General features: G+C 36.2%; 1 protein-coding gene across 1 annotated transcript in view; it reads left to right on the forward strand.

The window, feature by feature from the left end:
- Positions 1 to 1,103: 1,103 nt before the first annotated feature.
- Positions 1,104 to 23,196, forward strand: part of rad50 (RAD50 homolog, double strand break repair protein) — a 79,612-nt gene continuing 57,519 nt past the window's right edge. Inside the window, exons 1-9 of the mRNA XM_056446333.1 lie at positions 1,104 to 1,176; positions 1,412 to 1,565; positions 3,528 to 3,611; positions 5,421 to 5,572; positions 8,729 to 8,914; positions 10,396 to 10,600; positions 13,057 to 13,185; positions 16,074 to 16,239; positions 20,942 to 21,135. Coding sequence (XP_056302308.1) covers positions 1,437 to 1,565; positions 3,528 to 3,611; positions 5,421 to 5,572; positions 8,729 to 8,914; positions 10,396 to 10,600; positions 13,057 to 13,185; positions 16,074 to 16,239; positions 20,942 to 21,135 — 1,245 coding nt within the window. The 5' untranslated portion in view covers positions 1,104 to 1,176; positions 1,412 to 1,436. The remainder of the gene's footprint in view (positions 1,177 to 1,411; positions 1,566 to 3,527; positions 3,612 to 5,420; positions 5,573 to 8,728; positions 8,915 to 10,395; positions 10,601 to 13,056; positions 13,186 to 16,073; positions 16,240 to 20,941; positions 21,136 to 23,196) is intronic.

Here is a 23,196-nt window from a genome sequence, read left to right on the forward strand (position 1 = left end):
AAGAGAAGCATAGCTGCTTATTGGGCCATTCACATGGATTCCCAGGCGCACAAACTGACCGATCAGCTTCATACTATGTAAGGAATATACACGTTTCGGTAGACTAATTACCTCAGACAAACACAGAATACTGCAGTGCTTTTTCATACAATGGATGTCAGTGGTTACAGGTATCCAGTTTTATTCATGTCCTTCATTTGAGTTAAAAAAAACAATACAAAAAAAAAAAACAGGTTTGGAACAAGTAAATGATGAGAGAATTTTAAGAAACTAGACACTGACTAGACTGTATAGTTCATCTAGCCTATATATTTCCTTTTTGAAAGCGTGATAAGCAATAAAAGTCAGATATAGGCTTTATGTTGTGATTATGAGCTAATGTGCATGCGTCTTTAACACTCCATTTTGGTCAGTCGACATAACTGGTAACAATAACTCGCAATTCTAACTTTATAACTCAGAATTCTGACTTTATAACTCAGAATTGCAACTTCATACCTCAGAAATGGAGTTTCTGAACTATGGAACGTGCTTCCATAGTAAAGGGACACATTACCTTTCTGAAAATATGCATTATATAATCACACTGCAATTAAAATATACAAACTACTTTAAATTTGTCCATGACAGGGTTGACTCAATCTGAGGTTTGTTTACTGTTTTTCTGCTTGCAGGTTACTTAAAAAAAGAGCTTGACCAACATTTATTTCTTACAGCCTAAGGTAATACGAAAACTATGTGGTTAAATCAAAAATCTCAAACTTTGTTGATGTCTCAAAGGCACTTTATAGTGATAATGACCCATAGATCTAAAATAAGGGAATGAGTGAAATGAGTTTGAGTATATTTATACTTTTGCCTTAACGGTATTTATAAATAGAATCACTTTTTTATTTAAATTAATTAAAATTAGTAATACATATTAGTAAAATAATTACTTACATGTCGCATAGGCTGAAATGTCGTTTTATTAGTCTATGATCGAATCACAGAGCACAGAAGCAGTGTAAGTTTTCTTTTTTATTATTGAATTCTGGGATCTGTAGTTTCTAGATGCCTCTCGTCACGGAGTTGTATGCGGAAGCACGTCAGTGCGCCGACGCGGGAAACACACGTCTAGGTTCATGTAAGTCATGTAAGCTTGGGTTCAAAGGAAACTTGCTTCATAGTTTTTTTGTAAGTTAACGTTACTCTAAGGAAATGTAAAGATGTTTTGCCTCCGCGTTAATATATGTATTGATTTGCTTGCTCAACTGCACTTTAAATTCGTTGTAGATTATAAAATGAATGTGTTACGAAAATAAGTACACCACTTTTCATACTAATTGTACAATCTAATCACTTCTTCCATGTAATTGTAATGTTCAGATTATTAAAATGTTTTGCTTCTGTGACTGTTATTTCATTTTAGCTCGGAGTCAAATCACTGGTCCAAAATGTCAAAGATTGAGAAGATGAGTATTCTGGGAGTGAGGAGTTTTGGAGTGGAGGATAAAGATAAACAAGTGATCTCCTTCTTCAGCCCTCTCACGGTGCTTGTGGGACCTAATGGAGCTGGCAAAACGGTGTGTATATTGCGTTGAGTCATTCTGTGGGTTTGATGCATGTGAGGATTGAGGTAAAGTTGGTTTTATATTCGCACATTCGAACTTACTCTTTAATATAATTTCAGAAAAATATTCTTTGCAAATTCAAAAAGGTAAACATATTTGCATATATATATATATATATATATATATATATATATATATATATATATATATATATATATATATATATATATATATAAAATCTATATATAGGCTGTAAATATATATACAGTTGAAGTCAGAATTATTAGCCCCCTGTTTATTTTTTCCCCATTTTTAGTTTAACGAAGAGACACATTTCTAAACATAATAGTTTTATTAACTCATCTCTAATAACTGATTTATTTTATCTTTGTCATGATGACAGTAAATAATATTTGACTAGATATTTTTCAAGACACTTCTATACAGCTTAAAAAGACATTCCAAGGCTTAATTAGGTTAACTAGGCAGGTTAGAGTAATTAGGTAAGTTGTTGAATAACGATTGTTTGTTCTGTAGACGATCTGAAAAAAAAAATAGCTTAAAGGGGCTAATAATTGTGACGCTAAAATGGTTTTAAAAAAGTAAAAACTGCTTTCATTCTAGTTGAAATACAACAAATTTTCCAGAAGAAAAAATATTATCAGACCTACTGTGAAAATTTCCTTTCTCTGTTAAACATCATTTGGGAAATATTTAAAAAAGAAAAAAATTCAAAGGGGTCTAATAATTTTGACTTCAACTCTATATAGCTACATAACTGATAAATACATATTTAAATGTATTGATAGTAATATTTGTGTTAAATTTGTTTCTTTCAATAAAAACACAGAACCTTAAAAACATTGCTAAAGAATTGTAAAGTATTTATAATAATAATAATAATAATAGTAATTATTTAGTTTCTTTAACTCAATATTAAAATTAAGGGTTGTTTTTTCTTTACCTTTCTTTAATTTCTTTTAATTTAATTAGAATGTTTTTGTATTAAATCACAGTTCTTTTCTGTTCAGTTTACATGTTTATACACATACAACAAGTCTTTGCTGTTTGATAAATGTGTGAAATGGCACATAATGCTGAATAGACATGGGACGATAACAAGGTTTTCAAGGTATACCACAGTTTGGAAAAGTCAAGGTTTTAAAAACGCTAAAATTTTCTGCTATATCGTTTCTTTGATATGTGTAAGATTTTTTCTTTTTATTTTTTGAGTTTTTACTTTTAGGACAACAGTATCTCAGAAAAGATGCTGTTTTAAATTGTAAAGAAATCAGTTTTTTTGAAGCAAATGAAGACAGCAGAAGTCAATTATTCTTTTGAAAAATTCAGCCTGACAAGTTACTGTTCCAAAATATTTAAAAGTTTTACAAAAATAAAATATATTGTGTTCAAAGGGGGAAAAAAATAGTTTTTTACCCGGACATTTAAAAAGAGTAGTAATCACAATACCGTGAAACCGTGATATTTTTATTCAAGGTTATCATACCAGAATCTTATACCAGCCCACGCCTAATGCTGAATCCAACAAAAAAAAAAATGCTTCAGGGGTCATTGATGTGTCTGTGCTCTTTAAATAAGGGATTCATAGAGATACACTAAACATCATACGTCCAAAGCACATGAAAAGTAAATGGAAAAAAGTACACGTTTATTTCACTTACTTTTCGAGTGCCTTGGACTTTTGATTTTTGGCACATAATGCACTTTCATATTCATTTGGCTCTTGATAAATACTGTATTCATTTTAAGCCTTGGTTATTTGTCTTCACAAGCTAGAGATATTTCAAGGTGTTTACCTTCAAAATGTGAAGCAGCATTACGATACACTCACAGCCCCTTAAGCATTATTTAAATCAATATTGTATTTATGGCTGCTAAAATGTAAAAAAAATAATAATAATTAAAATTGTTAAAGGTGTAGTACATTATAACTAATTCTTTGTATTTTTGCAGACCATCATTGAGTGTCTCAAGTACATCACATCAGGAGACTTTCCACCAGGAAGTAAAGGAAACACTTTTGTCCATGATCCCAAAGTAAGTCTTTGACAGAAATGACTCATTGTACAGTGCATCCGGAAAGTATTCTTAGTGCTTCACTTTTTCCACATTTATTTATTTTACAGCCTTATTCCAAAATTGATTAAATTCATTTATTTCCTCAAAATTCTACACACAATACCCATAATGACAATGTGAATTTTTTTTTTAATTGATGCAAATGTATCAAAAATAAAAAACCTGAAAAATCACATGTACATGAGTATTCACAGCCTTTGACAGGATTGTCTCGAGGCACAAGGCTGTGGAAGGTTACAGAAAAATTTCTGCTGCTCTAAAAGTTCCAATGAGCACAGTGGCCTCCATCATCCGTAAGTGGAAGATGTTTGGAACCACCAGGACTCTTCCTAGAGCTGGCCGGATATCTAAGCTGAGTGATCGGGGGAGAAGAGCATTAGTTAGGGAGGTGATCAATATGAGCTCCAGCGTTTTTCTGTGGAGAGAGGAGAACCTTGCAGAAGGACAACCATCTGTGCAGCAATCCACCAATCAGGCCTATATGGTAGAGTGATCAGATGGAAACCACTCCCCGCCTGGAATTTGCCAAAAGGCATCTGAAGGTTTCTTAGACCATAAGTAACAAAATTCTCTGGTCTGATGAGACTAAACTTGAACTCTTTGGAGTGAATGCCAGACGTTACGTTTGGAGAAAACCAGACACCGCTCATCACCAGGCTAATACCATCCCTACAGTGAAGCATGGTGGTGGCAGCATCATGCTGTGGGGATGTTTTTCAGCAGCAGGAACTGGAAGACTAGTCAGGATAGAGGGAAAGATGAATGCAGCAATGTACAGAGATCCTGAATGAAAACCTGCTTCAGAGTGTTCTTGACCTCTGACTGAGGTGACGGTTCACCTTCCAGCAGGACAATGACCCAAAGCACACCGCCAAAATATCAATGGAGTGGCTTCACCCAGCCCACTCAGCCCAGACCTAAATCCTGTTTAACATCTCTTGAGAGATCTGAAAAGGCTGTATGCCATCGCTTCCCATCCAACCTGATAGAGCTTGGGAGGTACTTCAAAGATAATTGGGCAAAAATTCTCAAAGACAGGTGTGCCAAGCTTGTGGGATCATATTCAATGGGAATTGAGGCTGTAATTGCTGCTAAAGGTGCATCAACAAAGTATTGAGCAAAGGCTGTGAATACTTCTGTACATGTTATTTTTCAGGTTTTTTATTTTTAATAAATTTGCAACAATTTCAAAAACTCTTTTTTCACATTGTCATTATGGGGTATTGTGTGTAGAATTTTTAGGAAATCAATGAATTTAATCCATTTAATAAGGCTATAACATAAAAAATGTGGAATAAGCGCTATGAATTCTTTCCGGATGCACTTAATAAATTTCTGAGTTCTGAACATATACTTTTCATGTCCTTGCAAACATTGGTTTATACATCATAAGAGCTGGTCTAAATAAGACCATATATAGATATTTTATTCATTATATTGCTAGATATATTGAACAGGGCAAAAAAGAGTTCAGTCCCAAAAAAGTTTCAATTCTGTTCACCGGATGACTTGAATATTTCTGTTTGGTGGTGGTTCAGTATTTAAGAATAATTAGAGGGCTTTTTTTATAGGAGTCCATTCTGCCACAAATTAGAAGCCCACATAACTACAATAAAAGAAAGATACAAATTAATGTGATTACAGAAATTAAATAAATGTATGACAGCATTTACTTAACAGTGTAAATTAAATGCAGTTAATCTTTTTGCGAGTAAATCTGGACCTTTGTTCTTACACAGTGTTAACAGTAATGTTGGTTTGTTGTAGGATGCCCACGAGACAGATGTACGGGCACAGATCAGACTCCAGTTTAGAGATGTGAACGGAGATGCTGTGGCTGTGCAAAGATCTATGCAGTGCACACAGAAAGGCAAGAAAACCGAATTCAAAACTCTTGAGGGTGTCATCACGAGAATCAAGTAAGCTACATCGCACTCATACGCTACCATACCATTGTTTGAGCTTTATAAGGCTTTTATTGTGTTAGAAAGAAGCATATAATGTTTAACAATGATGCATTCATTTGATATAAAAACAGCTCAACAAGAGTAGAAAGAAGAATATGAACATCATTATACACAGGCCCGGCGCCAGGATGTCATAACTGAGGGGGGCACTAGACCTGGTGACTGATTTTGGTCCCTCTTGGTTCTTTCATTGAGGCTATTTATTCACTTATTTATTACTGTGCATTACTGCCTAAGTTAATGAGTTAAGGCAGTAATACACTGTTTATAGTAAAAATAATATGCACAGTTTCGCTATTACTGATCATCAATGAAGGTAATGCAACGATACCGTTTATTAACGTAGATGTATTATGGCTTCAGTGTCAAATGAGTGGATTAAATTAAATTTTATTCTTCTTATTTCTTTCCGTTTTATTTTAAACAATATAAATAGTCATGGATAACATGCAACTCAGTAGGCTATATAACTTTTATTATAATTTTAAAGGTAAAAATAGTGATTTATGTCATAAGTGGGGGGCGGGGTAGGTGAAATTGTCCGGTTGGCATTTGTAAAAACGCCATCATAAACCATTAGGTTTCTAGGCCTACCCGCCATTTTATTTATTTATTCATTCATTTTATTCATTTTCTTGTCAGCTTAGTCCCTTTATTAATCTGGGGTCGCCACAAAGGAATGAACCGCCAACTTATCCAGCACAATTTTACACAGCGAATGCCCTTCCAGCCGCAACCCATCTCTGGGAAACAACCATGCACACTCACTCACACTCATACACTAAGGACAATTCAGCCTACCCAATTCACCTGTACCACATGTCTTTGGACAGTGGGGGAAACCAGAGCACCCGGAGGAAACCCACGCAAACGCAGGGAGAACATGCAAACTCCACACAGAAACGCCGACCAACCCAGCCGAGGCTCGAACCGGCTGCACTACCTACTGCGCCACTGCGTCGCCTTTATTTATTTATTTAGCCTATTTTAATAACTTGTTTTCAGGTTACATTTTAATTTTTAGGGCCATGAACTTATAAGTCAAAATAAAATCGATATGCTGTAGCCGTTAAAATAGGCCTACAGTATATTTTCTGGTGTTTAATATTGCATGAGCAAATAGCAGTATAGCCTTGTAAGAATGGGTTTTTAACCACAGCCGTTCGAACTGTAGTTCTGCCGAATGACTAAACGTTATCAGCATGATGGTAAAAAACTGATCATTTCTAGTCAAACCATCCTTTTGCAGTCGTATACCAAAAACAGAAATAATAGCAGTTATAGCTTAAAATGTGGGAGTAAAATGTAATTTTAATAACATTAATAATGATGAATTATAATAAATTATTATATTGTTTATAGTGTAGACTACTGTGGGACTGTGCAGTGTCCAACTAAATATTTTTATTAGGCTACTTTAATATTAATCCTGAAGTGAAAATGACTGGCAGATTCGTCTCTGCTAAAATTAACCGCAGATTTCTTTAGCGCTTTTTCCCTTTAGAGGTCAAGAGAGTTGTATTTCAAGAATTAGTTAACCAAAACATGTAATGAATTAGGATTCACGTCATTCACTAGTCCAGTTTTCTCCCGTGTGAGTTTATCTCTGACCTGATGTGGGGACCTGGGGCCTCATGTATCAACGCTGCGTACGCACAAAAAATTGCGTACGCCAGATTTCACGCTTTTCAAGTTTGGATTTACTAACGATGAAATGAACGTGAGAATGTGCGTTGGTTCACGTCAACTTCATGTCTGGCATACGTGCATTTCTTGTGTGTGTTTGTTTTATATTCATTGGCGACTCCTAGAGGCAATTATGTTAATTTGCACACTACAAAGTATCTTTGAGCCGTACAATGGCAGCTGTATGGGACGGGATCATCCGCTTGTCAGATTTATAAGGTTTCCATACCATGCAGTTGACCAGCCAAACATTAAAGCGCAATTTGCAGCGATCGCCGGTTTTCCCAATGTAATCAGAGCGATCGACTGCATGCACATTGCAATAAAGGCGCCATCTGAAGACGAATTTGAATGAATCATAAACAATTCCATTGAATAAATGTGCAAATAAAGTATGATGCTCAAATGCGCTTAACATAATACACACACTTATTAATGATTCCTACTTGTCTTACTCGTGATGAAGAGTTGGCAAAATCTGAGATGTAGTGGGGGAAAGAAAGAAAAATGAGTTCATCAGACGCTGGGTTCGAACCGAGTCCATGATCGAACGTGTCAAAACATGTTGCCATGCGCTTTACGAGCTACGCCACTCACGTATGGCGTTACATCACACCATTTTTTTTTAAATTCACTCACAGTGCGATGTTCAGACCCAAGTGCCTTAACCGCGTCAGCTAAACTCTTCCACTCTATTTTTTTTCTTTTATTATTAATTCCGGAGGACAAACTTGCAAATAACACGGTCTACCTCGATAGGAGCACCTCCAATTCACATTCTGTTCAAAGTGTCTCTTTTTGCTTGCTTTTGCCTTTGCTTTTTCGTTTGGTTTTTGCAAAGTAGAGTCATTAGCATATTCATACAGGGGAGGAGGCAGGGAGGGGTTTTGCGCTCATGCACGTGCGCTCAGTTTTATGTTAATTTGGATGTACAAAGAGAATATGCGTGGGATTCCGCGTACGCAGTGTTTCATACATCTGAATTTTTTACTGCGTACGCACATTTAAAGCTTTGTGTGTACGCAATGTTTTAGTATGATTTCAACGCAAGTCTTCGTACTTGAGGCCCCTGATCTCTGAGCTATTGCTGTAATTTCACAATTTCCATATTTTAGCTGCTTTTTCATATTATAATATATCTAAATGTGTGTTCTGAAGGTTGAAATGAAGGGAGTGTTAGTATTTAATGACAGAAAGAATTTTCAGTTTTGCGTGAACTAATCCTTTATAACCTAGGGGGCACAAATTCTTTCTGAGGGGGCAATACTCCCTTTTTGCTCCCCCGTAGTGCCGGGCCTGATTATACAGTACATGTATTAACTGCCTTTTTGTATATGCTTCCCTTAAAAAAAGAATACATTATGTTTCCTGTTTGAAGGACTATGTTTGACATGAATGTATCTTGACCTCTCTTGACATCAGGCATGGCGAGAAAGTAAGCCTGAGCTCTAAATGTGCCGAGATAGACCGTGAGATGATCTCTTCCCTGGGCGTCTCCAAAGCTGTTCTCAACCATGTCATCTTTTGCCACCAAGAGGAGTCCAACTGGCCTCTCAGTGAAGGGAAAGCCCTCAAGCAGAAGTTTGATGAGATTTTCTCAGCCACAAGGTATTTTGAACTCATTTCTCACAGAAGCTTCAAGCCATTTAATACAGTCCTCTTGACTTTTCTTACATTTCCAATGGTCCAATGATGACTCTTCGCTTACATTTGCATAATTTGTAGTTTTTTTTTGTGCTTTCCTCTCTCACCTTTATGCCAAATTCACACCAAATGCAGAGTTAAGTATTCGGCATGAGTAGATTAGATACAAAGTCAGTGCAAATGCAAACTGCGAGCGATACAAATGATGCCAAAATTGAAATCAAGCAGAAAATTTGTGCTATAAAACATTTCATGAGTAATCTAGAGCGAGTTCAGCAAGGCACTGATCCCTTGTTTTCTCCTCAGGTGCCACATTAAGACCTCGTTTACACCAATACGTTTTAGTTTTAGAACGAAAACGATCCATGTCTACACTGGTATTAAACCTAGAATTTCTAAAAAGATCTCTGCCCACACTATAAGGCTGAAAGTGCATCACGTGACCACACACACACACTCTTTCATGCGCTGCAGCGTATGCAGTTGGCTGAGCTCCAAGCAGTCAGCAGGTGCTTTGAGCACACCTCCCCAGGTGAGAGCAGCGCATGTCGGACAGTTCATCAAGTTTCTACCGCTGGATCTCATCTCACTATAGTTATTAAATGTGATATTTAATTAATCTGGTCTCTATCTAACGACGACTCTGTCTTTTTAATCTATTACTTGTTTTCAGGTAACGTGTTTTGGCTGAGCTCAAAGATAAGTTAATGTATTAATTTATGTAACCATGTGCACTGATTCTGCACATTTGACTGATTGCCTTTATTTACTATATTGTATAAACGTATTGTATTGTTGATTGCCATTATTGATTATTAAAACTGATTTTCAGCAAAAGAGACTTTCAAATTTTTCAATGGAAAATGAAAGGAGGCAGTTATGTTATAGGATCAGTTTTGTTATATATATATATATGCATACAGTGAAATGATGGTCATAAATATATACAGTTAGGTCCATAAATATTTGGGCATCGACAAAATTCTAACATTTTTGGCTCTATACACCAACACAAACAAACAAGATGTACTTTAACTGCAGACTGTTAGCTTTAATTTGAGGGTATTTACATCCAAATCAGGTGAACGCTGTAGGAAATACAACAGTTTGCATATGTGCCTCCCACTTGTTAAGGGTCCAAAAGTAATTGGACAATTGGCTTCTAAGCAGTTCCATGGCCAGGTGTTTGTTATCCCCTCATTATTCCAATTACAATGAGCAGATAAAAGGTCCAGAGTTTATTTTAAGTGTGCTATTTGCATTTGAAATCTGAAAAAACAAAACAAACCCATCTGAGAGATAGCAAAAACATCAAGCGTGGCCAAAACAACTGTTTGGAGCATTCTTAAAAAGAAAGAACACACCAGCGAGCTCAGCAACACCAAAAGACCCGGAAGACCATGGAAACAACTGCCTGAAAATGTTTATATATTTTTTGGTTAAAGGTACATTAAGGTGCTGGAGACCTTGCGGGTGCTGAGGCAGAAGCAGACCAGCACTGTTAAATCCTGCCAGACGGAGCTCAAGTATCTGAAACAGAACAAAGATAAAGCCCAAGAGATTCGAGAGCTGCTTACCACCAAAGAAACTCAGCTGGCTTCCTCTAAAGAGAGTGTCAATCGCATCGAGGGTCAGATTGAACCTCTGGAGGTAAAAATCTAAGAATTTGTGACATTAGTCTGTATGTAGATCTAGATGATTAAACATAAGGGGATAATTTACTGTGGAATTTTAGAATAGAGGTTTTCCATTTTTATTGATTGATTTTTATATTGGATATTTAAATGTTCAGAGTAAATAAATGTTTTAACCAAATGAAATTGCAAAAGCATTATAATGTACAATAGTTAAAGCTTAACAATAACATCTCATTAGTTAACGTTTGTTAATGAACAGTGAGAAAAGGCCAGGGGTCTGATTTTTTTTAAATTTGGGTAACACTTTATTTTTGATGGTCCATTTGAGTATTTTATCTGTTGATGCTACTCCTTTAACAGACATTCAATTGACTGTAAGAAACTTTGCATGTACATGTCAGTTTACACTAACCTTATCCCTAACCTCAACCTAACAGTCTACTTATAATCTCATGAGAAGTAGTTGGCATGTAGATGCAAAGTAGCTTAAATTCAACCAACGGACCATCAAAATAAAGTATGACCTAGTGTCTCATTAGTTAATGTTTGTTAATGATTTAAAATCAATAATGAGAAAAGGCCAGGGGTCTGATTTAAAAATATGTGTGGAAACCTTCATAAAATAGAACATACACTAGAATAAATTTACATTTGTTTGTTAGTGATTATGGCTCATATGATTTTTAAAAGCCGTCCAATGAATCAGTTTTTAAGTTAAATATGTTTACCTAAGTTAAATAAGTTTACTTACATTTGCGTACATTCTCCTGTCAAGTTTGTTGGACCCGCTTTATATTAAGTGGCCTTCATTGCTATTTGTCTGCATTAGAACAAAAGTACAATGCACTTATTGTGTTCACAGTGTAATACAGAAATTAGTTACTGATGTAATTACAAGCAGATCGTTTTAAAAATTGCACAATAGTACAGTTTAGTACAATATAAAATCGTGTATGTATACAATACATGCATTGTACTAAATTATTATTTTAAATGTAAGTACATAGTTATTAGGCTCACTTAATATAAAGTGGATCCTGTTTTTTTATATAGATCACAACTTTTTGCGTGGGAAGTGGCCATGTTTATAAAAGGTAGCCCAATATATTACAGTTAATACATTAATTTTAGTTAGTTGTAAAAAAATACTAAATTAAATTAGTTGTGAACTCCATTTAATAAGATGACGATGATGATTTGTAATCTGATTACACCTACGATTTTATGTGTTATGAGGCATTAACTAGAAATTAACATCATCTAAGATAATTAAAAGCTTTTCTAGTTTTGATCGTGAGTTTAGTTAAATTAATCGATGTTAGCAAATGGAGACTTACTGCTCAGTGTTAACATAACAATAGCCTTATAAATGTTGATTGCAAAAGTATATGTTTAAAATGTATGTTTACATAAACTTATTAAAATCTTGTTTAATTGTTTATTTTTATTTCTTGATCTAATTAAACTATCCTAGATTTTTGAAAAAGTCTATAATCAGTGCAGAAGCATATTATAGGACAATTGAAACAATAGATGAACAGGGTTCCCACGCTTTTTGAAAGTACTTAAATGTACTTAAATTTCACACATATGGATTCAAGACCTCGAAAGTACTTAAACAATAATAGGTCCTTTAAAGTGCTTGAATTAAATTTGAAATGAAATTTGTTTATGCTATTATTTTAACAATTGTACTCAATTTTCGAAAACAGAATGAAAAAATTTGAAGTTCTTAAATTCATTCCTTTATTCGTTTTCCTTCGGCTTAGTCCCTTATTTATCAGGGGTCGCCACAGTGGAAAGAACTGTCAACTATTCCTGCATATGTTTTACACAGTGGATACCCTTCCAGACGCAACCCAGTACTGGGAAAACACCCATGCACTCTCACATTCACACACATACACTACGGCCAATTTAGTTTATCCAGTTATTTAACGCATGTCTTTGGAGTGTGGGGGAAACCCGAGCACCCGGAGGAAACCCACTCCAATACGTGAGAACATGCAAACTCCACATAGAAATGCCAACTGGCCCAGCTGGGTCTCGAACCAGCAACTTTTTTACTGTGAGGCGACAGTGCTAACCACTGAGGCACCACGTTGGCAAATTCTTAAATTAAAATCTTACGTACAATAACACTGACAAATAGTACACATTTGATCAATATTTCAGGAACTGCATTTGAATATTAACAGTATTGAATCAAACAAATTTTATTATTTATTGTTATTTTATATTCTTTGAACATAATGGCATTCTTTGACATTTTTTATGTAAATATTTAGTGTAAGTGAAATGTTAAGTACCATAAGGACTATGAATACAAGGTGCTTCATTTTAAATTAATGGTGCTTTAAAAAGTCCTTTATTCTGATGTCCATGAACGTGTGGGAACCCTGGATGAACCGCAGTCAAATTTACCTATAAACCTATTCTCATCAAATACACCCTTCTGCATAATTTCAGAGGCGACTAAATGACATTGACAGCAGCCTCGGCAAAGTGATGAAATTGGATAACGACATTAAAGCTCTGGACAGTAGGAAGAAACAGATGGAGGATGATAACCGGGAGCTAGAGGAAAAGATGGAACAGGTAACTGAAGTTTGCTAATACATTTTTTTTACTTTCAGTTAGGAAACACTGAATGCTTTCTGTATTATTCATGGTTGCGAGATCATATGTGAGCATAGAAGAATTACCTCAAGGAAACCTGTATAGGATATTAAAGAGCCCATATTATACATGAAATAGGGTCATATTTAGGTTGTAAGGACAACAGTCTAATATGCATGCAAGGTCAAAAAACACTTTCATGGTCTTATAATCTGCATTTATTTTTACCTAATTATCCCAGCGACTCCCATATGAATCGTTCAGCGATTCATTTGTACCCAAACCCATCCTCAGCGCGAAGCTAATCTGCGCTGATTGGACCGATGACAGCCTGCTGCGATTGGTCGAAACTGACAGCCTTCAGCGCGAGACAGAGTGAAATGCCCAGCTGCTAATCTACAATATAAAAGTAGTCACAGTGCACACACGCTTCACAGTGTAAGGTGTGGATTTTGGCTACCAGTGGGTGAATGTAAATACAGACGATGGACTTAAAAAAAACAGACGACAAACTATTTTATTGAGCAAAAACTCCAAGAACTGGCGAGGAGCACGTCACAGTCTACCTGCTCTTTTCACACAGACACACACACACACACACAAGCACTATGAGTTGACTCCTTTATAGATGAATCAATAGTTTTAAACACTGTACACTTACAGATTTAAGCCTTAGCTGGACATTTCACTTCACTTAGAGCTATGTTACACACTACATGGAAGGGCGTTTTCAAAAACCCATAATATGGGCTCTTTAAGTGTTGTTATTGGTATATTTACTAATGCTGTTTTTTTGCATTTGATGATGGAACATGGGCTTGCCTTTGTTTGATATTGATTTATTAATATTAAATAAGGAGTCCATTCACTGTTTTCATAGTAAAACTCTATAAATCCGCCAGTTTTCCAGTGAACGTCTGTTGTTCTAAATAAACAGTTAGTTCTTAGAAGAAAAAAAATCCTTATTGTTGAAGCATTTAGTCATGTCTTAATTTGATTCACCACTTTTTTTTTTTTTTTGCTTGAAGATGTATTGTATTAATAAAACAGAGAGGTTCTAAATCAGGGATGTCCAAACTCAGACCTAGAGGGCTGGTGTCCTGCATAGTTTAGCTCCAACTTCCTTCAACACACCTCCCTGGAAGTTAGTATACCTAGAAAGAGCTTGATTAGCTGGGTTCAGGTGTGTTTGGGTTGGAACACAAAAAAAAATGCGGGACACTGGCCCTCCAAGATAAGTTTCACTTATCTGAATCCACTTTTGCTATTTTAAGGATGGGGAAAACAGTCTGTGAGCCCAGCACATGGTTTAAAAGAGTTGTCCTTATTTTCTTGATAAGTTATGGGTGTGTTTTGGGAATAACATGCATTAAACCAATCAGAGTCTGATTTCTGAATGCTTCAATAGTAAGAAAATGGTTAAAGACCATCTGTGCATGATTAAAGACTTTCTCTAAAATGAGCCTCTGAATGAGCAATGATTAGACAAGTTTTGAACCCACATATTGCTAACTCGCTCTTTAAATAACAAATAAAAACCCTGCACTATTGACTTTATACCAGATTTTGCTGGTCAATGGACCTGTCTATTTCACTTGATGCAAAACAGCAATGTGCGAACAATGCGCCTTATCACGCTTTCTTTTGAGACCAGCACACCCTTGGGCACACAAATGAGTGCAAATGCATTTTCTATTTAAATGGTGTGCCATAAAATGTGTAAATGATAGCTGCACCAGGCTGAAACTAGCAAATAACACATGGAGCCACTGCCAGCTGTATAATAGGACCCATAGACTTTATGGAGTTATCTGCACAACAATGAAAAGTAAACTGTTTCATTTCAAAAGTCTTTCATGGAAATATCCAGTGTTGGGGAAAGTTACTTCACAAAGTAATGCATTACAATATTGAGTTACTCCCCAACAAAAGTAACTAGTTGCCTTTTATTTACTTTTTATGGTAAGTAATGTGTTAATTTACTTTTGAGTTACTTTTATGTTACTTTTTCTGACCTGTTGAGGCTTGTTCTCTTTCAGAACTTGCAGGGTTTTTTTTTTCTTTTTTTATTTTTAAATAGAGGAGCTCTGCAATTAACAACACACTGTATAACCTTCATGTTCCCTTAAAAAAACATAAATTAATGTAGGATAATGTTATCGATAGCTATACAAGCCGTATATACAGATTATTGAAATTTTAAAGCAATGCCTTTGCTATTTTTGTACTTTAGTAAAATCGCTGTATATTCAGATATTCCTCTTTTCCTTTTCTTCCGTGTGTTCAAAACAATGAGAATATTTTTATCACTGAAATATAAGTCTCTGCCATCTTCATTGTTGCCTGTTCCTGCATTCTGCACGGGATTCAATGTGACTATTTTCATTTTAATCCATCAATTATTTTTTTAAAAGCGAGTTACTTTTAAGTTTAATTAATTCACAATATATTTTATTTTAAAGTAACTTAAGTATTATTACTTTATTTTTAAAAGTAATGCATTACTTTACTCATTACTTAGAAAAGTAATATTATTACGTAACTTGCGTTACTTCTAATGAGTTGTCCCCAAACGTTGGAAACATCACCTAAGGCAGAGGTCACCAATCTCGGTCTAGGAGGGCCAGTGTCCCTTTAGCTCCAACTTGCCTCAACACACCAGCCTAGGTGTTTCAAGTATAGCTAGTAAGACCTTGATTAGCTTGTTCAGGTGCGTTTGATTAGGGTTGGAGCTAAAATCTGCAGGACACCGGCCCTCCAGGAACAAGTTTTGTGACCCCTGACCTAAGGGGACAAAAAAAGAAATGCCCCAATACCAAGTCTCACTTATTAATTTGCTAGCCCTGACCCTGTTTTGCTATTTGTAGGTGTTTCAGGGCTCGGATGATCAGCTGCAGGACATGTATCAGAATCACCAGCGCACTGTGAAAGAGAAGGAAAAAAGACTAATAGAGTGCCAACGTGAGCTTGAAAGGGCTGGCAGAGAGTGCCAGAGGATGAACCGCATCAAGTCTGAGCTGCTAGTGGAGCAAGGTAATCAAACTTCCTTGGCTATTCATATTCCATTGCCTTTAATTTTATAGCACATTTAAATGCAAGTTGAATTGCCCAAAGTGCTTCACATAACACTGAAATGTACAATATTCAATTGACATGGTGTGCTGGATTGTCTATCTAATACCCTAATTAAATAAAGAAACTAGAATCCTCTCTTGGCTATATTTCTTAGCTAGAGTTTAGTTAAAGGACCATCTTTTGGAATATTGTTCAAGGAATAAATCAAAGTGCATACTATACCACACAGGGTAACTTGATGGGTTCTGCAAATGAAGCCAATGTCCACTCTAGTGAAGAAAATTAATACAATACACTTTTATTAATCAAATAAAATCCAGTGAAAAAGTAGAATAAACAAAATACAAATAACAGAACACAAAATCCTTTACTTTATCCTCACGGGATTATTTGTATTTTGACATTCAGTATAGACTTTTTTTCTTGGAATGCAAAATTACGCTTTGCGTGTATGAGCAAGGAGAATGCTACGAACTTCCGGTCGCCAGCTGATGCGTATAAACAGTCACATTTGGACAGCTTTGAAACGATAGTTTTAATCTATTTTATTCGCTTTTAACGTCTTTGAACTAATACTGTTGTCGATCAGCACCATCTCCTGGGCTGATTATTTAAAAAATGCAATGTCATAGGATGGAAAACAACTGCTGCGAGGCATTTTCCTCTCAGTGTCAGACGGCATCTTGTGCCGTTTAAATGAAGCTTAGACATTGCTGAAGACAACATTTTCTCTTTCTATCAAATATATAACCAACCCAAACAAATGTAATTTACCAAAATGTTCGACACACACACACACGCGCGCACACACACACACACACACACACACACACACACACACACACACACGTAGCCTGTACTGTCCCACTGACACGATGTTTTAATAAGTGTCACAAAGTTTAAATAAGGTGGCGTTTTGAAATGACAGAAACATACAAACTAACTAAATGAAACATAAACAGCTCTCGATTAAAATAAACATGCAAATCAGCCATCAGAGTATCAATAACAGACTTATGGGTCATTTTTGTTTACATACCTGTTAAGTTTCATGCCAGTAATCTGGTTTGCTCTATAATGCAGTGAAGTTTTGCATGTGTGTGTGTGTGCGCGCATTGAAAAGCCGCTGAGCTAACAGCTGACAGGTTGGGAACACACACACACTGTATTTCTGACAGCAGACACGTGAACTAAGAGAACGATTTTCTCTCATGCTTGAACCACATCTGACAGATTATAACAACTTTAACACACACCTTTCAAAGTCGTATGTCATAAAAACACGGTAATCCACTCAAAATGCTATTGAAACCCATTTTCGGGTCGCAAATAACCAGTTGTAAACACTGTAAACAGAAGTTCTAAACCAGGGGTCACCAATCTCGATCCTGGAGGGCCGGTGTCCCTGCAGGGTTTAGCTCCAACTTACCTCAACACACCTGCCTGGATGTTTCAAGTACACCTAGTAAGACTTTGATTAGCTTGTTCAGGTGTGTTTGATTAGGGTTGGAGCTAAATTCTGCAGGACACCGGCCCTCCAGGAACAAGTTTGGTGACCCCTGTTCTAGACATTCTACCGGAAGACATCGGCGCTATAGCCTAGTGGTTAGCGTGCTGACTAATGGTGCAGTAGCACTTCAGGGCGTCCCGAGTTCGAATCCCGGCACGAGGACATTTTCCGTCCCTACCCCCTGTCTCTCTCCAACTTCACTTCCTGTCTGAAATACTGTCCTATCAACTTAATAAAGGCAAAAAGGCCAAAAATAAATATTTAAAAAAAACATTCTACCGGAAGACGCTGTTTGCTATGGCACCCTCAATGCAGCAGCCAAGAAAAAGGTCTATAGAGAAGTCAGAAAATCAAAGCTGATCTGTATATTTCAGCTTTTTATACCCCTTGGCTAAAAATAGATCTACTTCTAGGAATGTGCTTATAAACATAGTAGGTAGATCATGCATACTAATCATGCATAACTATGGACATACTCCAGTGCTTATACACATAGTAGGTAAGAACAGGTTATAGGTCATGCATAAGAACCAGCTGTATAATCTGGTTAAATCATACGTTCAAAACTCCTGCTTGTCAGTTGAATAATGAGTTCATGTCTCAGGTGAACAAATTTATCCTTCCTAATCCTTCTGTGTATATTACCAAACATGAATTAACATTTAGATCGTTTTATAGTCATTCATTGAGAGTCATGCACTGATAGTCATGTATAGAGAGTCCAACGTGTGTAAGCTGAGCAGTGAGTTCAGGCAAAGTTCCCCCAGCTGGTACGCTTGTTCTGCTCGGCCTCTGCCGGAGACGCCGTTCTCTTCTCTTACGCTTAACGGCATCAGAAAGAGTCGTGCTCTTAACTTATATTTTAAATAAAAGTTAAAGAAATGGCTAAAAGCAAATCAAGTTTGTAATCATGTGTAATTCTTCTGTCTAACATTTTAAGAAATTCTTATTACATGTTTTATACTGTTGTCATTTGTAATTTTACTGTTTCTGTATGTGTGATCATGTGTTTTTGATTTTAGGTTGCCTTTTAAAATCTGGCAGGGGGCAACAGATGAAAATTAGCCCCCGTGGCTAACTCTGGCTTATTTACAGTTTCACTGTTTATTAATGAGCATTGTCCCTGTTAAATTAATAAATTACAAATTGCGCAATGGAACATCGGAATACATGAGTGACGTTTTGTGTCTCATATAATTAATGTCATTAGACCAATCAGACACCACAATGGACAACTAAATACATTCAACGAGAAGTATTTCTTAGAGTACGTCAAATACTAAACTGAACAAATGTGACTTCAACAAAACAATATTTTTGTCCCCATATCAAAAATGCTTTTGGGGTGAAGGTTGGTAATAAACATATTAGTTTGGCTATTGACAAACTTTGTTAATTTTTTCCTTTCGTTGAGCAGTTATAGTAACATTTTATATAAATATATATGTAAATAGGCTTGTGCCGGTATTCGGTAATGCGATAAATCACGGTAATGAATATGCACGATATTGTTATCGCGGGCACTTCAAAATACCGTGAAAAATAATAGATCTGAATTTATATTCTTAGAACGCGCCTAAGCTTATTTTCCATCAACCGCTTGAAGAAACACTGCGTATATGCTGCGCAGAACTGATGCGCACTCTGATGTAAACAATCCCCACATGTAGAAGCATTGTGTGCACGCAGTGCGCGCCGCCACTGCCACCGCACTATAATCCTCACACGAAGAAGCATGGCGGAAGGAGGAACGCTGCCGACAACTTATCCCCCTTCAGTTTATTTACCATTAACCGCTTGAAGAAACACTGCGTATATGCTGCGCAGAACTGATGCGCACTCTGATGTAAACAATCCCCGCATGTAGAAGCACTGTGTGCACACAGTGCGCGCCGCCGCTGCCACCGCACTATAATCCTCACACGAAGAAGAAGCATGGCGAAAAGAGGAACGCTGCCGACAATTTATCCCCCTTCAAAAAAAAAAGTCAGAGGTTTGGAAATATTTTGAGTTCCAAAAAAATGCAGAGGGATTGCTGATCGAAGACGGTTTCTCTTTGCACATTCACTTTGATATAATTGCTCAAGTTTACTTTTATATTGTGTATTGTTTTATTTATATTTATTTGTATTTAAATGTTTGAAGTACTTTTAGTTAATTAAAAAGTTATTAAAGTTACTAAGTTGACGAAACTGAAGTTTGTGTTTTTTTTACCTGTTTCTCTAGTAAAATTACAATATCGTGATAATACCGTATACCGTGATAAAAGCTCAAACAATTAATCGCAGCATGAAAATGTGATACCGGCACATGCCTATATGTAAATACTTTTTGATTTTACCTGGAATGTTAAAATAGTTTACAGATTTTGAATGCATTAAGCAGGTTAATAGAAGCCAGCAGAACTATAAGAAATTCTTGTGTACTTTTTAAAAAAAAATTGTATTGCAATAATAACAGTGCATTACAACAAATACAGAACTAAAAGAAATATGGTACAATCAATAGAAATATTACTTTTTGGGACAAGAGAATTATAAGAATTTTATAACAAATATAATATAGGTAAAGCACAGAAAGACAACGAGAAAGAAAATGAAACAAACAAAAAACAAAAAAAAAAGGAAAAAAATACTTAAGGGCACATGACATAAAACAAATTATTGCAGAATATTAAATAAAGCACATGTTTAATAAGTTTTAATAGCTTTCTTGTTGTGAGAGTCTGTGATGGCTTTTAAATAAAGTATCAGTTCTCGTTTAAAAAATAAAAAATTTGGCTTACATTGACGATATTTGCATTTGTGAATAAAAAACTTTCCAATAAATAAAATGAGGTTTATGCAAAAAGATGAATTATGAAAGTGTTTTCCTTTATTATAAAACCCCACAACAACATGTTTATAGGTTCAAGAAAAATCACCACAAACGTTTTGGACAATTAGAGAATTAACATCAGACCAAAACGATTTCTTCTTGTGTACTTGTCCAGCAGTAAATAGCACAAACTATATATGTGGCCGCCTGCTGGCCATTTCAAACCTCATTCTCATCACCAAATTCAATCTTTATTTCTTATTAATCACTTATTCAAGATGAACGCATTCTTTCTCAAAGCTGTTCATCACTATTCTTTCTGCTGATTTAAAGGTCGCCTGCAGTTGGAGGCAGATAGGCACACACAGAACATTAAAAAGAGGGACACCCAGGTAAAGAGTTTGGCGTCTTTCCTGGAGTTGGAGGGCTACGATCGAACGCCACTTAGTGAGCGACAACTCCAAAGCTTTCACAGACAAGTCAAAGAGAGGCTGGATCAGGACTCGGAAGCCCTCAACCAAACTATGGTAGATGATTGCATGACACTGCATTTACCGCCTTGTTTACACTTTTATTACATTGTTTTATTCACCTTATTCTCCATGCATGAGCGGGCGCAGCAGTTTGAATCGTTTTGGCTCGAGACTTCCGGTCTTATTCACTTCTGTTAATTTTTAGACAGCCTGTTTTGCTGCTGGATGTTGCAAACTGATATTTTCTTATTATATTATTCTACTTTGTCTGTATTGTCATGTAAACACTTGTTTGTAGAGCAAGTTTGGCTGTTTTCTGCCGTTTATTATTCCTAGTCATTTCTCCCATAGGCGACTGAATCGGACGTTCTAAAACAATCGGAAAAACGAGCGCACTTCCACATTGAAGAATAAGGTCAATAAGGGATCAACTGTTTGACCATTTGTATTTAGACTGAACATGCATGTACGGACTGTAAACTGTGTTTAGAAGCATGTGCGAATATAAATATACCAACTCTGCCCCTGCTGTAGTTTCTAATCCCTGTCTATTCCCCATTGCGGAATTTCTATAGTTTGGAGATGGAGAATGTCTACCTTTGGCTGCTCTGCAATGTGACATGCAGCTCCATCTCTGTTAAGATTGTAACTAGGGCTGCAGGATTAATCGTTAAAAGATTACAATCTCAATTCGACCACCACTCGATCTTAATCCAGCATTTCTACGTTTCAGCCAAATATATTTTCAACTTCAACATCGTCAGGAGCCGTGCAGATGCTAATTATGATTCGCATGTGTGTGTTTGTTTAATTTTAAGTGACAGTACCCACTGACATGAGCGGCGGAAAGTATGAATTATCATATTGTCAAAAGATTTTTGACAAGTTTACGTGCATGTAACCCCACCAGTCCGACACACACACACAACTGCATTGAGTGGAGCGCAAACCGACGATTCCAGCATGGGAGACAAATGCTCTCATGAGGAGGCTATAGACCACAGAATAAAGTCTGTGGCTGGATCACCTCTTGAGATCTGAGGAGTAGTGTTGTTTTTGTTTTAATTTTAGTTTACTCTTTGTGTGAGGCTGACATTTTAGTTTTTTTTTTTTAGTTTTAGTCATGTGTATATATATATTTTGGCGAGATAAAGAGGGAAGATATACACACACGCACAGATGTAACAGGTGAAAGCCCTGGAGGGGTGTTTATTTACAAGTGAATCTAGTGTGTATGTGAGAAAGTGCGGGTTTCCGTAGTGCTTCCTTCAGTCCTAGAAAAGTGCCATGCTTTGGTGGTGAGGATGATGATGATCTTGGGTCTGTGAAGGGGTAGCGGGGGGGGGTGAGCTCCAATCAGCCACGTAATTCTGAGGTAGAACAGAGAATAGTTATCATGGAGGCTTGAGGATCTTACAGCTGGCGTGCTATACAGACCATGGCGACGGGGAATTGGATGACTCGCCACTATATATATATATATATATATATATATATATATATATATATATATATATCTAAGGGTGACGCAGTGGTGCAGTAGATAGTGCTGTCGCCTCACAGCAAGAAGTTCGCTGGTTCGAGCCTCGGCTGGGTCAGTTGGCATTTCTGTGTGGAGTTTGCATGTTCTCCCTGCATTCGCGTCGGTTTCCTCCAGGTGCTCCGGTTTCCCCCACAGTCCAAAGACATGCGGTACAGGTGAATTGGGTAAGCTAAATTGTCCGTAGTGTATGTTTGTGTGAATAAGTGTGTATGTGTTTCCCAGTGATGGGTTGCAGCTGGAAGGGCATCCACTGCATAAAACAAATGCTGGATAAGTTGGCGTTTCATTCCACTGTTGTGACCCCAGATTAATAAAGGGACTAAGCCGAAAAGAAAATGAATGAATGAATATATATATATATATATATATATATATATATATATATATATATATATATATATATATATATATATATATATATATATATATATATATATATATATATATATATATATATATATATATATGAGATTTTTTATTTTATTTATTTATTTATTTTTGGACAGATATTGCGATTTCGATTTGATTTGCAATTTAATTTTGTAGTCAAGCTTCGGCTCAATAATCTGTGT

Source organism: Danio aesculapii, chromosome 21 (genome assembly GCF_903798145.1).
Source record: "Danio aesculapii chromosome 21, fDanAes4.1, whole genome shotgun sequence".
In the NCBI taxonomy this organism is placed as follows: domain Eukaryota; kingdom Metazoa; phylum Chordata; class Actinopteri; order Cypriniformes; family Danionidae; genus Danio; species Danio aesculapii.